At 35.9% G+C, this 15455-nt stretch overlaps 2 protein-coding genes across 3 annotated transcripts; both read right to left on the reverse strand.

Moving 5' to 3' along the window:
- Positions 1-269: 269 nt before the first annotated feature.
- Positions 270-2063, reverse strand: LOC147567421 (REF/SRPP-like protein At1g67360). Its single transcript, XM_086654078.1, has 3 exons — positions 1965-2063; positions 1658-1876; positions 270-855 (listed from the first exon to the last, which is right to left on the reverse strand). The coding sequence occupies exons 1-3, from the start codon at positions 1965-1967 to the stop codon at positions 442-444; spliced, it is 636 nt and encodes a 211-aa protein (XP_086510204.1). The 5' UTR covers positions 1968-2063; the 3' UTR covers positions 270-441.
- Positions 2064-3629: 1566 nt separating this feature from the next.
- Positions 3630-8711, reverse strand: LOC147567422 (meiosis-specific protein ASY1-like). Of its 2 annotated transcripts, none has more exons than XM_086654080.1 (22): positions 8558-8711; positions 8416-8472; positions 7744-7840; positions 7590-7658; positions 7384-7476; positions 7067-7193; positions 6897-6966; positions 6760-6801; positions 6495-6623; positions 6270-6386; positions 6080-6125; positions 5942-5986; positions 5692-5816; positions 5549-5561; positions 5349-5425; positions 5144-5251; positions 4716-4866; positions 4550-4626; positions 4422-4479; positions 4187-4347; positions 3962-4090; positions 3630-3874 (listed from the first exon to the last, which is right to left on the reverse strand). In XM_086654080.1, exons 1-22 carry the CDS (start codon positions 8558-8560, stop codon positions 3815-3817), a joined length of 1854 nt encoding a protein of 617 aa, XP_086510206.1. In that variant the 5' UTR covers positions 8561-8711; the 3' UTR covers positions 3630-3814. The 2 variants fall into 2 exon arrangements, with proteins under 2 accessions (XP_086510206.1, XP_086510205.1); XM_086654079.1 differs by having other exon boundaries at positions 3962-4093.
- Between the last annotated feature and the right edge of the window lie 6744 nt (positions 8712-15455).

Raw genomic sequence — 15455 nt, forward strand, 5'->3', positions numbered from 1 at the left:
TCATTTCCCCCGTGGCGAATTCAGCAAAATGGTCATCCAAATGTGACTAGCTTCCCCAATTTGAAATGTATGGACCTAAACGAAATTTTGTTGTAGTTTAGCTTCAAGTTTTCTCTTTCTTTCTTACAACATGTCTTGTATTTCTTCTTTAAAACCAATTTGGAATGGAGTTACCGACCGAGAAAGGTCGACCGCCCATTTGTTGATGAGTCGCATTGTTTCCTATTATTCCACAAAAGAAGGCAAGAGAGGAAGAGAAAAAGAACAACTTGATCATTGTTAACAATTTATTGCTCTTGAGCGCCGCATCATCACCCGAGACACTTTTACACATTCTGTCAATTTAGATATAGAGCTCTTTAAGCACACAAAAAGCATTTGAACAATAGTGACCATTATGAAATTTCAGATGTCAAAAGTCACAATACAGCTAAGTCTAATTTAGTCCTGTTTAACACTTTCCTTCCTTTCCTCTACACTATTCTTAAATGCCTCGATTATTTTCTCGATAGGAACAAGAGGAAGATAATCAAAACCGAAGTAATCCTTCTTCCTCATACTAACAACAGTTTGATTGTACTTCTCCAGCCAGTAACCGGCTTTTATGGCTCCAGTTTCTGCAACTCTGTGAAACCCTTTAACCTTTTCAAGTTCAAACCAAACCATCACCGATTTCTCCATTAAGTATTCCTTGGTTTTGTTCACTACATAGCTTGCTGCAGAAGTTGGTCCTCCAGCTCGAGTCAGTGATTTAAGTGTTTGTATCAGCTGAGACTCCTTCTGAGAGAAGAAACAAGTAACCCACTTTGCTGGAGCTGATGCATACCCATGTAGCTTGATCGAAACCTCATTCAACTGCATTAGAAACGACAGTTGCTTAGTTTTGTAGTACAACAAAGTATTATCATATCAGAAAAGTAAAGATGAAAATAAACAACCACACAGGAGTCCAAGGCATTACGTGGTTCAGGCGTTGAACCTATTTCACCGGCGAACAATGGCACGAAGATTTCACTACGTATGAAGAACAAGATTACAAATATAAATAACCACAAACGCCTAGCACTCTTTGCTTCCCCAACGTCTTACAAAAGCGAATCCCATAGACAATTACATTGATAACTGCCCTTCAGACTACAGCTACTTCCCCCAAACCTCGTTAATGGCCAACTCATATATTCAAAGCACCTTTCAACAAGTATTATAGTTTCATATCTATCTTCTTCACATATCTTGTAATTAATATCTCCAGGGGGAAGGGCAATCCGGCCAGAAACTCTTAGGTACATAGACTTTCGAGTTTCGACCGGGCCACGCAAAAATTTTTGCTAGATACCCCTTGGCAATGAGTGGGGAGGACCTAGACATTATATGCTCGGTTGCTAGAACCCCTTCTCCCATGTGGGACTATTCTCACAGTACATGCTCCTGTGAACATGAAATCCGACTCGTGGTCCGAGGTGATTTCAGTCTGATTTCGAAGTGTTTGTTTTCATCTGACTGGTCTGAATGACTGATATCAATTGATTTTAGGTTCATTTGTGTTAGACTAATCAGATTCAGATACATGAAAACGTCCTCTACAAGGTCAAAAAAGGGAATATCAAAAAATTAAATTAGGGTTCAATAAATCTTAAAATGAGAAGAAACAATTTACCTTGTTATCAATGACCACGAGAAGATCGTAAGGTAAGTCTTTGAATTTATCATAAACAGGAGAGAGAACACTAGTAACAGAACCCTCCACAGATCTCAAAGGCCCTGATTTCTCCTTCACATAATTGTAGAGACTAGACAAGCAAATCAAGATCTTGACAGCAGCAATCCTAACGAACCCTAAATACTTCAATTCTTGATTTGTATCCTCAATTTTAACCTAATTACCAAAATCACAGAAATCTAAGAGAAACTAATAATAATAAAAATCAAATAAGAAGAAGAAAAGGAAAAGTAAGATTGGATACCATTTTTGCTCTGGAAATGTTGTTGCTCCTCAAACCGTTTCTCTTCAGCAACTCTTCTTTTTAAAGGCAGAAGGCGATACCACCAATAAAACGAGGGGCAAAAAGCGTAAATAAGATTCTAATGTTTTTAATTTACAAATTTGGTTTGTTAAACCACGTGTGAGATGTCTATTGGTTTATTTGAGTTTTCTGCTCCTGGAATCTCGAGGTATCAATAAAATTCGACTGTGGGTCCCCAGGGGTTATTGGCTGCCAGTCTATTCCATCTCCCAAGTGGCACTACTAATAAGGACGGTTAACAAGATCTGGTGGTGCCCCCCCCCCCCCCCCAAACCCCCCAACCGATTCATCACTCCAAGTGGTTAACAGGATCTGGTGCCGACCTATCATGAGCTCGACCACCATTAGTTCCCGCCCTAGACCCTAGCCGGGACATTGCATTGCCATGGACCTCATTTACACGGCCCGATCAGACCCATTAGTTAAAGCCAGGACAGAATATTTCCAAAGCAAAACTAAAAAAAACTTTATTAATACAGTACTATGTTTTAAGTGTCGGTTGAGATTTTCATTTCTATGGCAAATAAAAGATATTCTATTTTTAGGTTTCCAATGCCAATATCTAAATTAGTTCCATTTACTATTGTATCAAAATAAATTTTGTACATTTTAAAGATATAGGAAGATTTGATTTTTATTAGTTCAGGTTTTAAAATGATGAGTTTTAGAAGTTAGAGATCCCTCAAGCTGGCACTTCAGAGATGTAGTGTTATCTTGAAATATCTCTATTTGACCACTGTCATATTATCTCACACACCCATTTTACATCATAGATAGTTGCTAAGGAAAAAAACAAAAAAAAAATTATGTGACACTTAAAAGGTTTTTAGTTTAATTTGCAATGGAGAGGCTCCAAAGGTTTCAATATTGTCCCGAGACCCAAATGATATTATGTTTTTTCCCCCAAACAAGATTTAACTTGTTTGAATGACCAATTTCTTTTTTTTTTCCGAAGATGTTTGAATGACCAAACTTGATTTGAAAAATTCGTTTTCGTGTGAATCTTCCTAAAGACTTCTAAAACTGTTTTTGTTTTCTTTTTTTTCCTAAACTGATTTTGAGTCTACTTGAGTTGGATATCAAATAATCCAAAGCAGTGTTTGTTTTCTTCTCATTATTTAAATTTTAATAGTCTGACTTAAACTCATTATAAATCAACTAATCAAACGAGTCAAACAAAAATAAATTTCAAATTTAGCTTAGTAACACAAACAAACACTACTCAAAATAACCAGTCCATTACCTAAATTTTGAGTTGACCCAAAAAGACTATTGCGCCTTTAACCACACACAAATCTAATTCGGACAAGTCTGTTGTAGACAAAAAACACCACCCTAAAAACACAATCGAGCCCAACAGACAACAGTACTCTTCATCCTAGAAAATTCTATAGGCACACGACTCCGGGAGTTTATGAATTGGACTAGTCCCGAATCCAAGTGAGGTCCCAACTTCCCCGGCCAGTTCAAATTAACAAATCACAGTACCAGACCTACAATTCAAGGTCAAAGGTGCTCAGGATGCCTATAGTAAGTGCCTAAAGAGCTTATCTTGAGTCGAAAATGATCAGTATAGTACTATATAAACATGAAAGTGCACCGGGGTTTTATGATAAGGAGAAAACATGAAAAATGGGATTAGTTTTTACTCAGTGATCCAGGTTAACAGACAAAAAAACTAAAGCAAGCCTGTTGAAACTTCTGGGTTGCAGAAAATGTAGGGAGCAAAAAATACAAGCTCATATGTCATTTTATCCTCCCAGCAGCTACAAACTTGCCATCTCTCGGATTTAATCCAATGGGCCTTCAGATTTTTGTCGCTTCAAATTCTGAAGGATGGGTTCTTTAACCTGCCACAAGTATGAATAAAGAAGTGATCGTAATCAGAAACAGCAGCAAACATTGTTATGAATTTCACGGAGATGAAAAAAACATACCATGCTTGCTCTCCTGGATCGTTTGTCTTGGGTTGAACGAGAACTTATGGTATTGTTGTCACCCTCATTACGTTTAACCATTCTTCCATTCGCTGATACACCACTCTCTCTTGAAGCAACTGGTTGCTGCTGCTGCTGCATAAAATGAAAAATATAGAGACCAGTTAGATTGTTTATACGTTAAAAAGTTTTACTTAAAAATGGACTGAGCAAAGATATTGAAACCTCGGTCCTGCTGATAGGTGTGTTTCCTTGTTCTTGCGTTTTAGCTTGGTCAGTTCTTGTCGATCCTTTCTGAAGTATGTCAGATCTTCTTTCAGATCGAGTAACATCAGATCCGACAGAGTGGAGTCCACCACAGGTGGACATGTCCTTATGATCATTTCCTAATAAACATTCCGGTATTAGGCACTAGATGAGAAACCTCTCTACTAATTCATAAATAACTTGTTACACTTACCATTTCTGAGAAAATTTCCATCGCTCGATCTGTTTTCTGGTCTAATAACCTCCATTTCCTGATGAAAACAAAGACAAAGTAAGAATATTTGTGAAGGAAACATGATAAATTTGCAAAAGATTAATTACCAAGAGTTTGTTATTCAAAGTGTTCTTGACTTCAACTAGCTTTTTGTTAGTCAACTCAGATTGAATGACTCGCTTGCCTGCAAGTAAAATATATAAATGAAGTTTGATAAGAATTTAATATGGTAATTTATTAAGTTTTGAATGGGAAATAGTTCATTAATTTCACCTAGTCTTCTGTTGCCTTTGCCTTCTACAAATCCTTCTTCTACCATCTTATTGATAAGTTTACGCACGGCTGTCTGGTTTGCCTCTCCTTCTAGCTTACTCTGTAGATTGGGTACTGTGATATATTTCATCGGAAGAGCGTGATACAAAGCCTGCATCATAAATGAAATCAGATTGTAGTTCAATGTGTCAATGCTCATCTGCTTAAAGACTGGGCTTTGGTCATAACTTATATGAGTGCTTCGGCTCGAGATAACCCATATTTAAGCATTATAAAGAGAGCCTATGCTTACACTATTGCCAGCCCTGGTAGGCAGAAGACGGCTTTTCGAGTAGATTAGGAACAAAACTGACTTAGAAATATACAATTATAAATATCAAATTCACTTAAACGGTCCTTAATAGAGAAGACGATTGAGCTGAACAAACCTTCATGTACATGTAATCTACATCTTCTCCTTGGTGTGCCTTCCCATCAATAGGGCTGTTCTCTTGTATGTCCATCTCTTCCTTCATAGCAAAATCCGGATCGAGTTGCTGTCGTAGTTTTCACGCGTTATGAAGTGTATATGTGAACAAAATAATATGACACTAGGATTACTGAGCAAATATATGAACCCAAAGAGAACAAAACCTTTCGATTGTTGATGGTGTAAGTATCCCTTCCTGTTCTTGAAAGGAACTCTTCTTTCAAAAGTTTGTCCATGATATCTGAAACCAGACTAACCAAAATTAAAAACAAAAAGGAAAAGATGTTGAACTAGTTAAATATGCTGCTCATTGTTCTTTCTTCCCCATCTTTCAGTTTGAGATGAACTCAAGTTCTTCACTCACCTTCAATCAAAGCCTGCAAGTGAGAGTTAAGTCAATTATTAGATACATATATATCCAAAGATTTAAATCAGTGAAGCACCTAACAGAGGTTCCCTGATCATTTAGATTTAAATCAGTCAATTATTAGATACATATATATTTACCACTGAGATGTCTGGGAAGTTTGAAAGAACATCAGTTATTTCAATGACGTCAACGTGGCGAGAGCTGATCCAGTCCCTCACACGAGCCAACTGATTTTCATCCTCTTCTTCATCTTGTGTATCATCTGAAACAGAATCGAAAACATAAGCAATATATTATACTCAAGGAATTGTGATTTTTTCTGTTGCTGAAGCAAACGAATAAGAAATTTCAACTGTTTGTTTTTGTAGCAATGATTCTATTCCTTACCTTCGTGATCAGGCATGTCGTTTTCTTCTTTTGGTAGTTGTGGTTCTGTCACGAGAAAAAAATAACTTCTACTGTTGAGAAAAATGAGTTGGAAAAGGATGAACGGTGGAGTCAGGAGCTAGAAAATGGAAATATTACCTACGCGAGCCACAATGTACCGTTCTTCTTCCAACGAGTGGTTATCCTGAGAAGGATCCCAAGGTTTTTTTACAGCTTGGCTATAGTCTTTAGATTATATGTCATAAAAGTAGATGATAACATAGGCAGAATTGACAAGTGAATAAGCCATTCTGGTTCTTTTAGCTGTAAGACTGGAAATCAAGTGTACCTCAGTCTCTGAATCTGAAGAATCATTCATCTGCACTGAATCTGCTCCAGTACTAACATCATCATCTTCCTCACTATCATTGTTCTCATCCTGGCACGGGTCAAGAACACTTTTAACCTGCAAAAATAACAAGTCGAATCATCCTACTAGATCAAATTGATAGTGAAAAGAAAAACAAGAATATTCAGTAATCTGCAAATCCTGCTACCAGGTTCTCAGTGTTACCTTTAGAGCCAATACAAAGTGCCTGCTGTTTACATTTCCAACTTCCATTCTAAGAGGATTTTTTGTCCACTCATTATTAGCTTCCTGTTCCGAACAGCACTTGAAGAATGGAGGCTCATAGTCTACTGGCTGCAACATCTTTCAAGCAAATCTGAGTACTTCCTCTCAGATAAATAAAAATCAAAAGATGCAGAAAGAAAGCACCAAACACTAAAAACAATTTTCTCCAGTTTAGATTCTGCGAGGAAGGAAACATGCTACATACCGTCACATCCTCGTAGTAGAAAAGCTTCATCAAAATAGTTCGCTGATATACAAATCAAATATCGCTTATATAGTTAAAGACTTGCAGATTACTTCATCGTCTATTTAAAACTTAAAGAAACTAATGAAAGCTTTTACCTCTTCTGGCATTCTATCTAGGGTTCTCATCAATTGAACCAGTGTTCTGACCATTTTACATGCAGAACTTCTGCAAATCCAAAGAAATTAATTGAACAGGTGTACAAAAAGTTAGTAAGAATCGGAATTCAAAATCGAACCCGTATCCTACTATCCAAAATAATCTCAACCTCATCTGGGTGGGAGTTATATCTGCAGTGGTGTTAGACTTGAAATTCGCTCCCTGTTTCTTGTTTCCCGTTCGATTAATGTTCATCGAAACCTCTTGGCTATCAGAATTCGGATAAGAAAATGAAACTGCATAAAAAATCCATTGGCTACTTAGTTTTAGTATCAGAAAGAAAGTCAGACGCAGTCTCGTTTCTAAACTATAAGTACTAAACTGAACTCCTATTTTCAGTTCTTTTTTTTGTTGAAACCTATTTTCAGTTCAATACTATATCATAATTGTCAAGCTATTGAGGAAAGAAAGTGAGAATGAAGTTACATGAATATTCCTCGATCATCGGGCCCTCAATCTCTTCGCACACACAGAAGAGAAGCGTTTTCAAGTACTTCTTCTGCAGCGCGTCGTATACACCTAAAAACCAGAAGGAAACACTTAAACCCTAACAAAATATGCTTAGGTTTGTTGATTTAATCAACACAAAAGAGATGCTGATTTCTAAACAATGATTTGTGTGGATCGTTTACCTTTCTCCATCCAATCGATCAGCCTCCTTGATTCAGCATCCATTGGCATAAGTTTCTTGATCTTCATCTCTGTTACAATTGTGCACAATGAAATCATAGAATTCACATACGTATACTTGTGAATTTTTATTGAAATCAACAGGGATGAGCTTACCTAGGGCAGGAACTGCCTTATCGTTGAAATAGTTTTCAGGGAAAAGCCCTCGGATGTAACTGATGTTGAATATTGCGATACGAAGCAGATTTCTTGTCTGTCCATGGAGACAATATCATGTATAAACTAGCCAAGAAACGATTTATAGATCTAACTGATGCAGTAAAAGACGATCAGCATCGCGAAATGCTTTGATCTAATCAGATGATGAAAAAACCCTAAAACTCTGTAAATCTTCCATTAAAAGCAAATCGAAGAAACATTTCTCATAAATATGATAAGAAGACTGAAAAGTTTTAAATCGTAAACACAGCTAAGTTAACCGATGAAAATTCCGTTCCATGCATATCAGAAATTTCAATCCAATCACTATAATCGATGAATCAGCCAGAACTGAAGAACGAAACCGAAGATGTTAAAGCTTTCTTCATTCAATCAAACCAGTAAAATTTCAATATATTCAACCGCTAATTCATAACAAAAACGATTCAAAACGCGATCTAAAGTTTTTTAAAGATCTACAGAAATCCGATCTATAAAAGAAAAACGAGCAGATGGACTAATAGTCTTAATTTGAGAACAATAAAGTTCGATCTCACGAATTTTACTTCAAATATTACTAAAAAAGGTCTAAGAATCAAAAGAAATTATAGAATTCGATCGGGATCGTACCAGAAGCAAGGAATCCTGTTCTGTGATCTCCGTCTCCTTCAATTTCTGCACCACAACCTACAGAAAACAAGAGATCAGTGACAAAAGAGAGACGATTGATTGAATGTGATGGAAGGAATCATTAGAAAGCCTTTCTTCTCACCATTTTCTTGATTCAGAGATCTTGAACTTCAACTCAGACTACTACTCTTGAAGATTGAAAAATTGAAATTCAAAAGTATGGGATAAGTGGCGGGAGTTAGATAACTTCGCGATATTTATAGCCTGGAAAGTGGAAATGTTGCTGATGGGGTGATGGGCGAAACCAATTATTTCCCACTTTACCCCTCACATTTGTTATTAATTACTTTTTTTATATATACGTAGTATTTCGTTTGTTGGTCACGGCTTTTTTTTTTTTTTGATGAAAATTGTTGGTCATGGCTTTAGGAAATAAAGAATAATCTTTGGCGAATATATTCTCTGTGGAATCCATATTTTTTTGTATATTCTCGGGACATATTTTATTTTAGTCCAAATATTCACTTCATAAAACATTGCCCCTACTCTTCATCCTCTTTATCACCTTCACCACAACAACTTTCCACCACCACCATTCTACCACCATTCTCACCACCATTGTTACCTCTTCTCTTTCCTCTTTTTTCCCACTCTAACTCACTGTTACCATCCCTCTCTTGTTGTTTTCGTTCTCTCTATCTCGCTTTCACTGACTATCTATCTATCGTTCTCACTCTAGATCACTCCCTTTTATTGTAGATCACTCTCATTATTTCTTTCGTTGTATACATATCTCTTTCTCACTATCTTTATTTCTCTCGCAGTCTTTATCTCTCTTTCTCGCCCTATCTCTCTCAGTTTGTATAGATCTTTCAGTCGAAATCACAGAGTTCGTGTTCAAGAAATGGTAATGCCACGAAAGGTTTTGTTGCCACGAAATAGTCATGGCCGCAAAATGTTTCGTAGCCACGAAATCCTCGAGGAGGGTTTCACCAGAAGCCCTCCTCGATGTCAGGTTTCGACGAAGGGAACATTTTTTCTTTGCAGGAGTGGTGTCTCTGGAAGATAGGGAGAGAAACAATGAGGGATCAATTGAGAAATAATGATAGATCGATTGAGAAACAGTGAGAGATTGAGAGAGAAACAGTGAGAGATGGAGAGACATAGATAGTGAGAGCAATAGAGAGATATAGTAATGATAGACAATGAGGAATCGAAATAGAGAGACTGAGAGAAGAAGAGGGAAAGAATAAGAGAACAAGAGAGAGATAGTGCGAGACAGTGGGAGAGATAGAGCAATAGGAGAGAGATAGAGAGAGGAAAAAAATAGACAGAGAAAAAGAGAGAGGGAGGGGGAGAGAGAAGATGAAGAAGATTAGGGAGTAATGTTTGATCAAGTTAATTTTTGGACTAAAAAACCAATATGCCCTTGAGTTAATATTTATTGACTAAAATTTTTATTTCCGGGAGAATTTTTTTATTCTCCAAAGTCGCGGCCTTTCTTTTTTGAATATGGACTACGATGAACTTTAGTCATTACATGACATTGATACATCATCATTCCACCTCTTGTAAGAATCGAACGTGGGACCTCCAGGATTTTGGGGTTCATATCGACGCAATCAACCACCCCAACAAGACATGGCCCAAAGCCCAACAACATTATTTACACCCTAATAACCCAAATTCAAATAACCAAAGATTCCACCTTCTCTGTGATTCGAACCTGGGACCTCCAGGGCTTTCTGGAGTTTATGTCAACACCTTGGAACCACTTGGGCTACCAACTGTTGACATTTTATAATTATTATTCAGCCACAAAACACATGCAACCACTAAAATATTTTTTATAATTTTGTGTAACTAATTCTTTGGTTTCTATTTAAACTTTAAATCTATATAACTTATTTTTAGATATTTGGTTCCTATAAAGTTTATATATTTATAAAGGATTTTTTATTATCTTTCTAGCAAGATCCATTTTCTAACAAGATTCACTTTCAATATTTTTTCTTTAAACAAAAATCTCAGGAAAAAATACGGGGGTTTTTCTTCTGCAAATTGAGTTTTCAATATTTCATCAGCAAAACACAAATTCAAACTCGGTTTGCACGGGCATCACTCTAATATATTTGACCCATGCCCTCTAAAAATTAGATTTTGTATTTTAAGTTCTTCCATTTTTTTTCTTCTAGAAACCCTCCGGTTTTTCTTCATCGCCAATAAAATTTGCAGAGAGGGAAATTTTGAAGACATTCTTGATCATGGTCAGACCAAGAAAATGAAAGGAAATAGTTGAAGAATCTTCTCAAGGAAAAAGATAACCATTATTCCAACATAAAATTTTGATTTGAGATTTTTTTCGTCAAATTTGTTAGGTTTGGTTTGAATCTTTCCCAAATATGAGTTGTTGAACAAAACCAAAATTAAAGAACCTTAAAAACTATGAATTAGAAAACCCCGGATTATAAAACGCTAGAAACCACAAACATTATCTTTATAGCAAGAGATCTGCTCGTGTTTCGTGAAAATAGACAGATTTTTATGGGAATCCCACGGACAAACGCCAGATTTTTGTGGGAATCCCATATAAAAATGTCCGATTTTCGTGGAAATTCCAAGAAAAATACTTAGTCAGAAGCCAACTTTGCCACGGAATTTGGCAACTTGGTTTCTGTTGCCAGATTTCGTGGCAAGTACCCTTCTGACTTGCCACTTTGTCATAGAAATCCCACGAAGAAATGACAAATCAGAAGCCAAGTTGCCATGAAATCGGGCAACTTGATTTCTTTCCCTGTTTTTTTTCTAGAGTTTTAGATATCGACGAATAGTGAAATATCTTGGCATCATTGCTAGTTAAATAAAATAAAATTATTTAACAAATAGTTTCATAAAATTCAATAGACAAATAAAATAAAATAATCAATTGTAAAGATACGGTTTTATTTAAAAAATTAACTAATGAGGAAAAACATAATTCAGAGACTATTGTCATGGCTTTGTAGACCTTCTCGTTTGACATCATTTTTTTGAAACTTTGAAATTGTCCTTCAAAGTTTTTGTACCATATATCATAATTTAGACCTTTCATCTTTTCATAATAATGAGATTGTGGAATGGGAGGAAGTGGACTCTGTGGATTGAGTTTGAGTGAAATGTAATGGTTATGATTAACGAGACTATATGAGTTATGTTATTTGAGAAGCAACAAAAGTTCTTTGAGTCATACTCTAGTGGTTGTTAATTCCCTGACAAGTTCTTGTTCATCCTCCTTCAACCGAGAAACAAATGCATGTGACCTATGAGATTCTGAGCTAGCAGGTGGTTGTGACATTTGTTCAATACTTCAACACTCCACTTGTCGTGTTTCAAACATTTTACTATAATTGAAAAGGGACAATCACACTTTGAAGAACTTGTGTGTCTCTTTTCGGCGGAGTCTGTGTAGACATTGGAACTCTTCGCCTTGTGACTTGCATATGTACCACCCCTAGAACACCTCAGCAAACTAAATGACCCGTTGTCTTCGTTGTTTTTTTCTTCCTAATCTCTTAACTAAGACGAAGAGATTTCGCTTTGTATTCTCCGTGCACCACTCAACAACTGACTTTCTTGTCTCGAACAACTGCAAAATTAGAAAGAATTTTCTATCAATTCGTACGATGTATAAAAAAATATAGGATGCGTAAGTAAGAGTAGCATACCCTCTCAGTCGTAAAGAGTTCACTTAGGTAAGGAAATCTAATTCTTAAATGTATGATCTCGTCTCCAAATGATGATGTTTCAGCGTTAAATTGGGTGCTCTATAAGAACATTGCAAAGAATATATAAGTAAGATCGAAAAATATTTAAAATATGAAATTTAATTTTACTTTGAAATTTCGGGGCAAACTACAAGAAAAATGCATATAATTTCGTGGTAAAACTCTAGAAAAAAGTAGTAAATTTCCGTAGATTTTCCACGAAATGTTGGTAACCGTCTCTTTCACTACGGATTTTGCTCATGAAATCTTATTTGATACTTCCAAACTACAAAAACGAAATAAAAAATAAAATAAAGTTAGGAGGTTTACCTCATCAACATCATTAATTCTTACTATAGAAACGCCTGAACAAACTTCTTCACGCAGAGATTGAAGGATTTTTCTCGTCCATGTAGGGTTTGAGAAACAAAATAGTGAAGTGGTAGAAGTTGTAGTTTACTTGTAGTAGGCTAGTAGCCTTGAAAGAATAAGAAAGAAGAATGACAGTTAGGTATTCTATTTTGTATTGTATTTGTTTATAATCATCAAAGTAATTATTATTTTAATATTTAAAGCCTTGTAGAGTTGCTCCCGTATTAAATCAAAGTCCATTAAGTCAAACATAATTGACTTACACCATACGAATATAGCTATCCACATAAGATTTTTTTTTGTGAGATTTACGTTAGTTATTACATTATTTACTTTATTTATAGCCTAAATTACATGGGATAAATCTTGATGGCAAACTGCTTCCACTGAGACTCGATCCCACAACCTCATGGACTTAAGAGGAGTGTCCAACCACTACACCAAAGGCTGGTATCCACATAAGATATTTGCTTGAAAGATTTAGTTTAAGATTTTTGTTCCCCTTTAAAGGTTATATTTATATATATATCTTTGTTGAGACTCCGAGTCTCTGAATCTTTTCTCTAGGTAATTCATCTCTTAATTATCTTTGTCGAATTTGCTTATCATTGGATGCAAGTAACTCTTTTTCAACCTTGCAGATTACTTTTTTTTCTTTTGTCTTCTTCAATTTCGTGTTCTCCATTCTAGGTAACTTCATATTTATTTCCATCAATGAATTGAGTTCATTATCAATTGAGTTCATTTTCTTCTGGATGTATTGCTTAACTCTCACTTTGATTTTTCTGTAAGTTTTTCTCTCTTCTATACAGGTGTCACACACACACACACACACACACACACACACACACACACACACACACACACACACACACACACACACACACACACACACACACACACACACACACACACACACACACACACACACACACACACACACACACACACACACACACACACACACACACACACACACACACACACACACACACACACACACACACACACACACACACAGGGACGGAATCAGGAGTCAAAAGCAAGGGGGGCCAAATGTACATGTACAATTAAATATTTTTTACTTCCACCTATATTTTTTTACGTGTTTTACCTAAGTTATCAGTACATATGCACACTACATACACGAAATCATGGAAATAATACAACGAAAAAATGAGAATTAATTCTTGTGACGATCTTTTTGTCGTACCTAATTTAGCCCCGTGCTTTGAAACAATAACAAAACATAAATCAAAATAAAACTCAAGTGTATTCGAGGAAACGAAAGGCATTTTTTTCCCCCAAGTTTGAGCTGCATCTATATTTAATAAGAAGTAAGAGTAGATAAATGTCAACCAAACCAAGTCCAAACATGAAAAGTAGTAAACATGGAAAGAGAGGTCAATAAGAATCTCATCTAGACTTCAGTAGTCACATGCTCAAGTGATGATTTTGTTCACCCAGACTATAAAGGCACCATTAAATATCCCACATTTGGGCTTACCCATGTTGAGGTCAGGGGGGCCATGGCCCCTCCTGGCCTCAACATAGATACGTCCCTGCACACACACACACACACACACACACACACACACACACACAGATTCATCTCCAGGTTTTTATTTTACACACACACTCAAATTCATCTCCAGGTTTTTAAGATTTTTTTTGTGAGATTTACGTTAGTTATTACAAGGCATTGATGCATCATGAAGATGTGAAACGCACGATAACCGCTTAATTTAAACCATGAATGAAAGAGGCCTAAAGCCCGACAACATGAAAGATGCCTAAAGCCCGACCACTTTATTACATTATTTACTTTATTTATAGCCTAAATTACATGGGATAAATCTTGATGGCAAACTGCTTCCACTGAGACTCGATCCCACAACCTCATGGACTTAAGAGGAGTGTCCAACCACTACACCAAAGGCTGGTATCCACATAAGATATTTGCTTGAAAGATTTAGTTTAAGATTTTTGTTCCCCTTTAAAGGTTATATTTATATATATATCTTTGTTGAGACTCCGAGTCTCCGAATCTTTTCTCTAGGTAATTCATCTCTTAATTATCTTTGTCGAATTTGCTTATCATTGGATGCAAGTAACTCTTTTTCAACCTTGCAGATTACTTTTTTTTCTTTTGTCTTCTTCAATTTCGTGTTCTCCATTCTAGGTAACTTCATATTTATTTCCATCAATGAATTGAGTTCATTATCAATTGAGTTCATTATCAATTGAGTTCATTTTCTTCTGGATGTATTGCTTAACTCTCACTTTGATTTTTCTGTAAGTTTTTCTCTCTTCTATACAGATGTCACACACACACACAGATTCATCTCCAGGTTTTTATTTTACACACACACTCAAATTCATCTCCAGGTTTTTATTTTACAAACACACACACTCAGATTCATCTCCAGATTTTTATTTTGAGGGTGTTGCATAATTAAGGAACTGTTTTTAGTTGAATCCTTGCAGGACCTAAGCAGTTCAAACTTGAGTCTAAGTGGAAAACTTGAGTTTAGAAGATCAATATCTGGAAGGGGATCAGTAAAGTTCCATTTTGAATGAAAAAGTGTAACCAAGAAATTTTATATTGAGTGAGCATCTAAATCTTTTACTGGAGGAAATGAATCTAAGTTGATGCTAGACAGTTTGGGTCTCTTATTGTAAATTATAAAGTTTGAAACATGATTAATGAATTAGTTATTTATTTTTAGCAACGGTGAAACTCTGAAATATTAGAAAAGTTATTCTTTCTAATCTCATTGAGACACAATCTAAGTTGTAACCTCTTGAATTAATGTTTTTGGTCTGTCCGGCTCTTGGCTTTTCTGCTTCAGTACTTCTCTACTGAAAACAATTTTTTCCTGGATACTTTAATGTTGTCACATATTTATAAATCAAACCAATAAA

Source organism: Eschscholzia californica, unplaced genomic scaffold (assembly GCF_041429995.1).
Source record: "Eschscholzia californica isolate CP2 unplaced genomic scaffold, dmEscCali1.0.p SCAF_1, whole genome shotgun sequence".
Lineage (NCBI taxonomy): Eukaryota > Viridiplantae > Streptophyta > Magnoliopsida > Ranunculales > Papaveraceae > Eschscholzia > Eschscholzia californica.

What these genes read in the sequence shown, in the direction of transcription:
- LOC147567421 (XM_086654078.1), bottom strand. An exon ending in TCGTGGTCATTGATAACAAG is followed by an intron (nt 856 to 1,657) that starts GTAAATTGTTTC and finishes TTTCTAATGCAG; the next exon opens with TTGAATGAGGTTTCGATCAA.
- LOC147567422 (XM_086654079.1), bottom strand. An exon ending in TAGATAGAATGCCAGAAGAG is followed by an intron (nt 6,802 to 6,896) that starts GTAAAAGCTTTC and finishes TTTGTATATCAG; the next exon opens with CGAACTATTTTGATGAAGCT. An exon ending in GTACATTGTGGCTCGCGTAG is followed by an intron (nt 5,987 to 6,079) that starts GTAATATTTCCA and finishes TTCTCGTGACAG; the next exon opens with AACCACAACTACCAAAAGAA.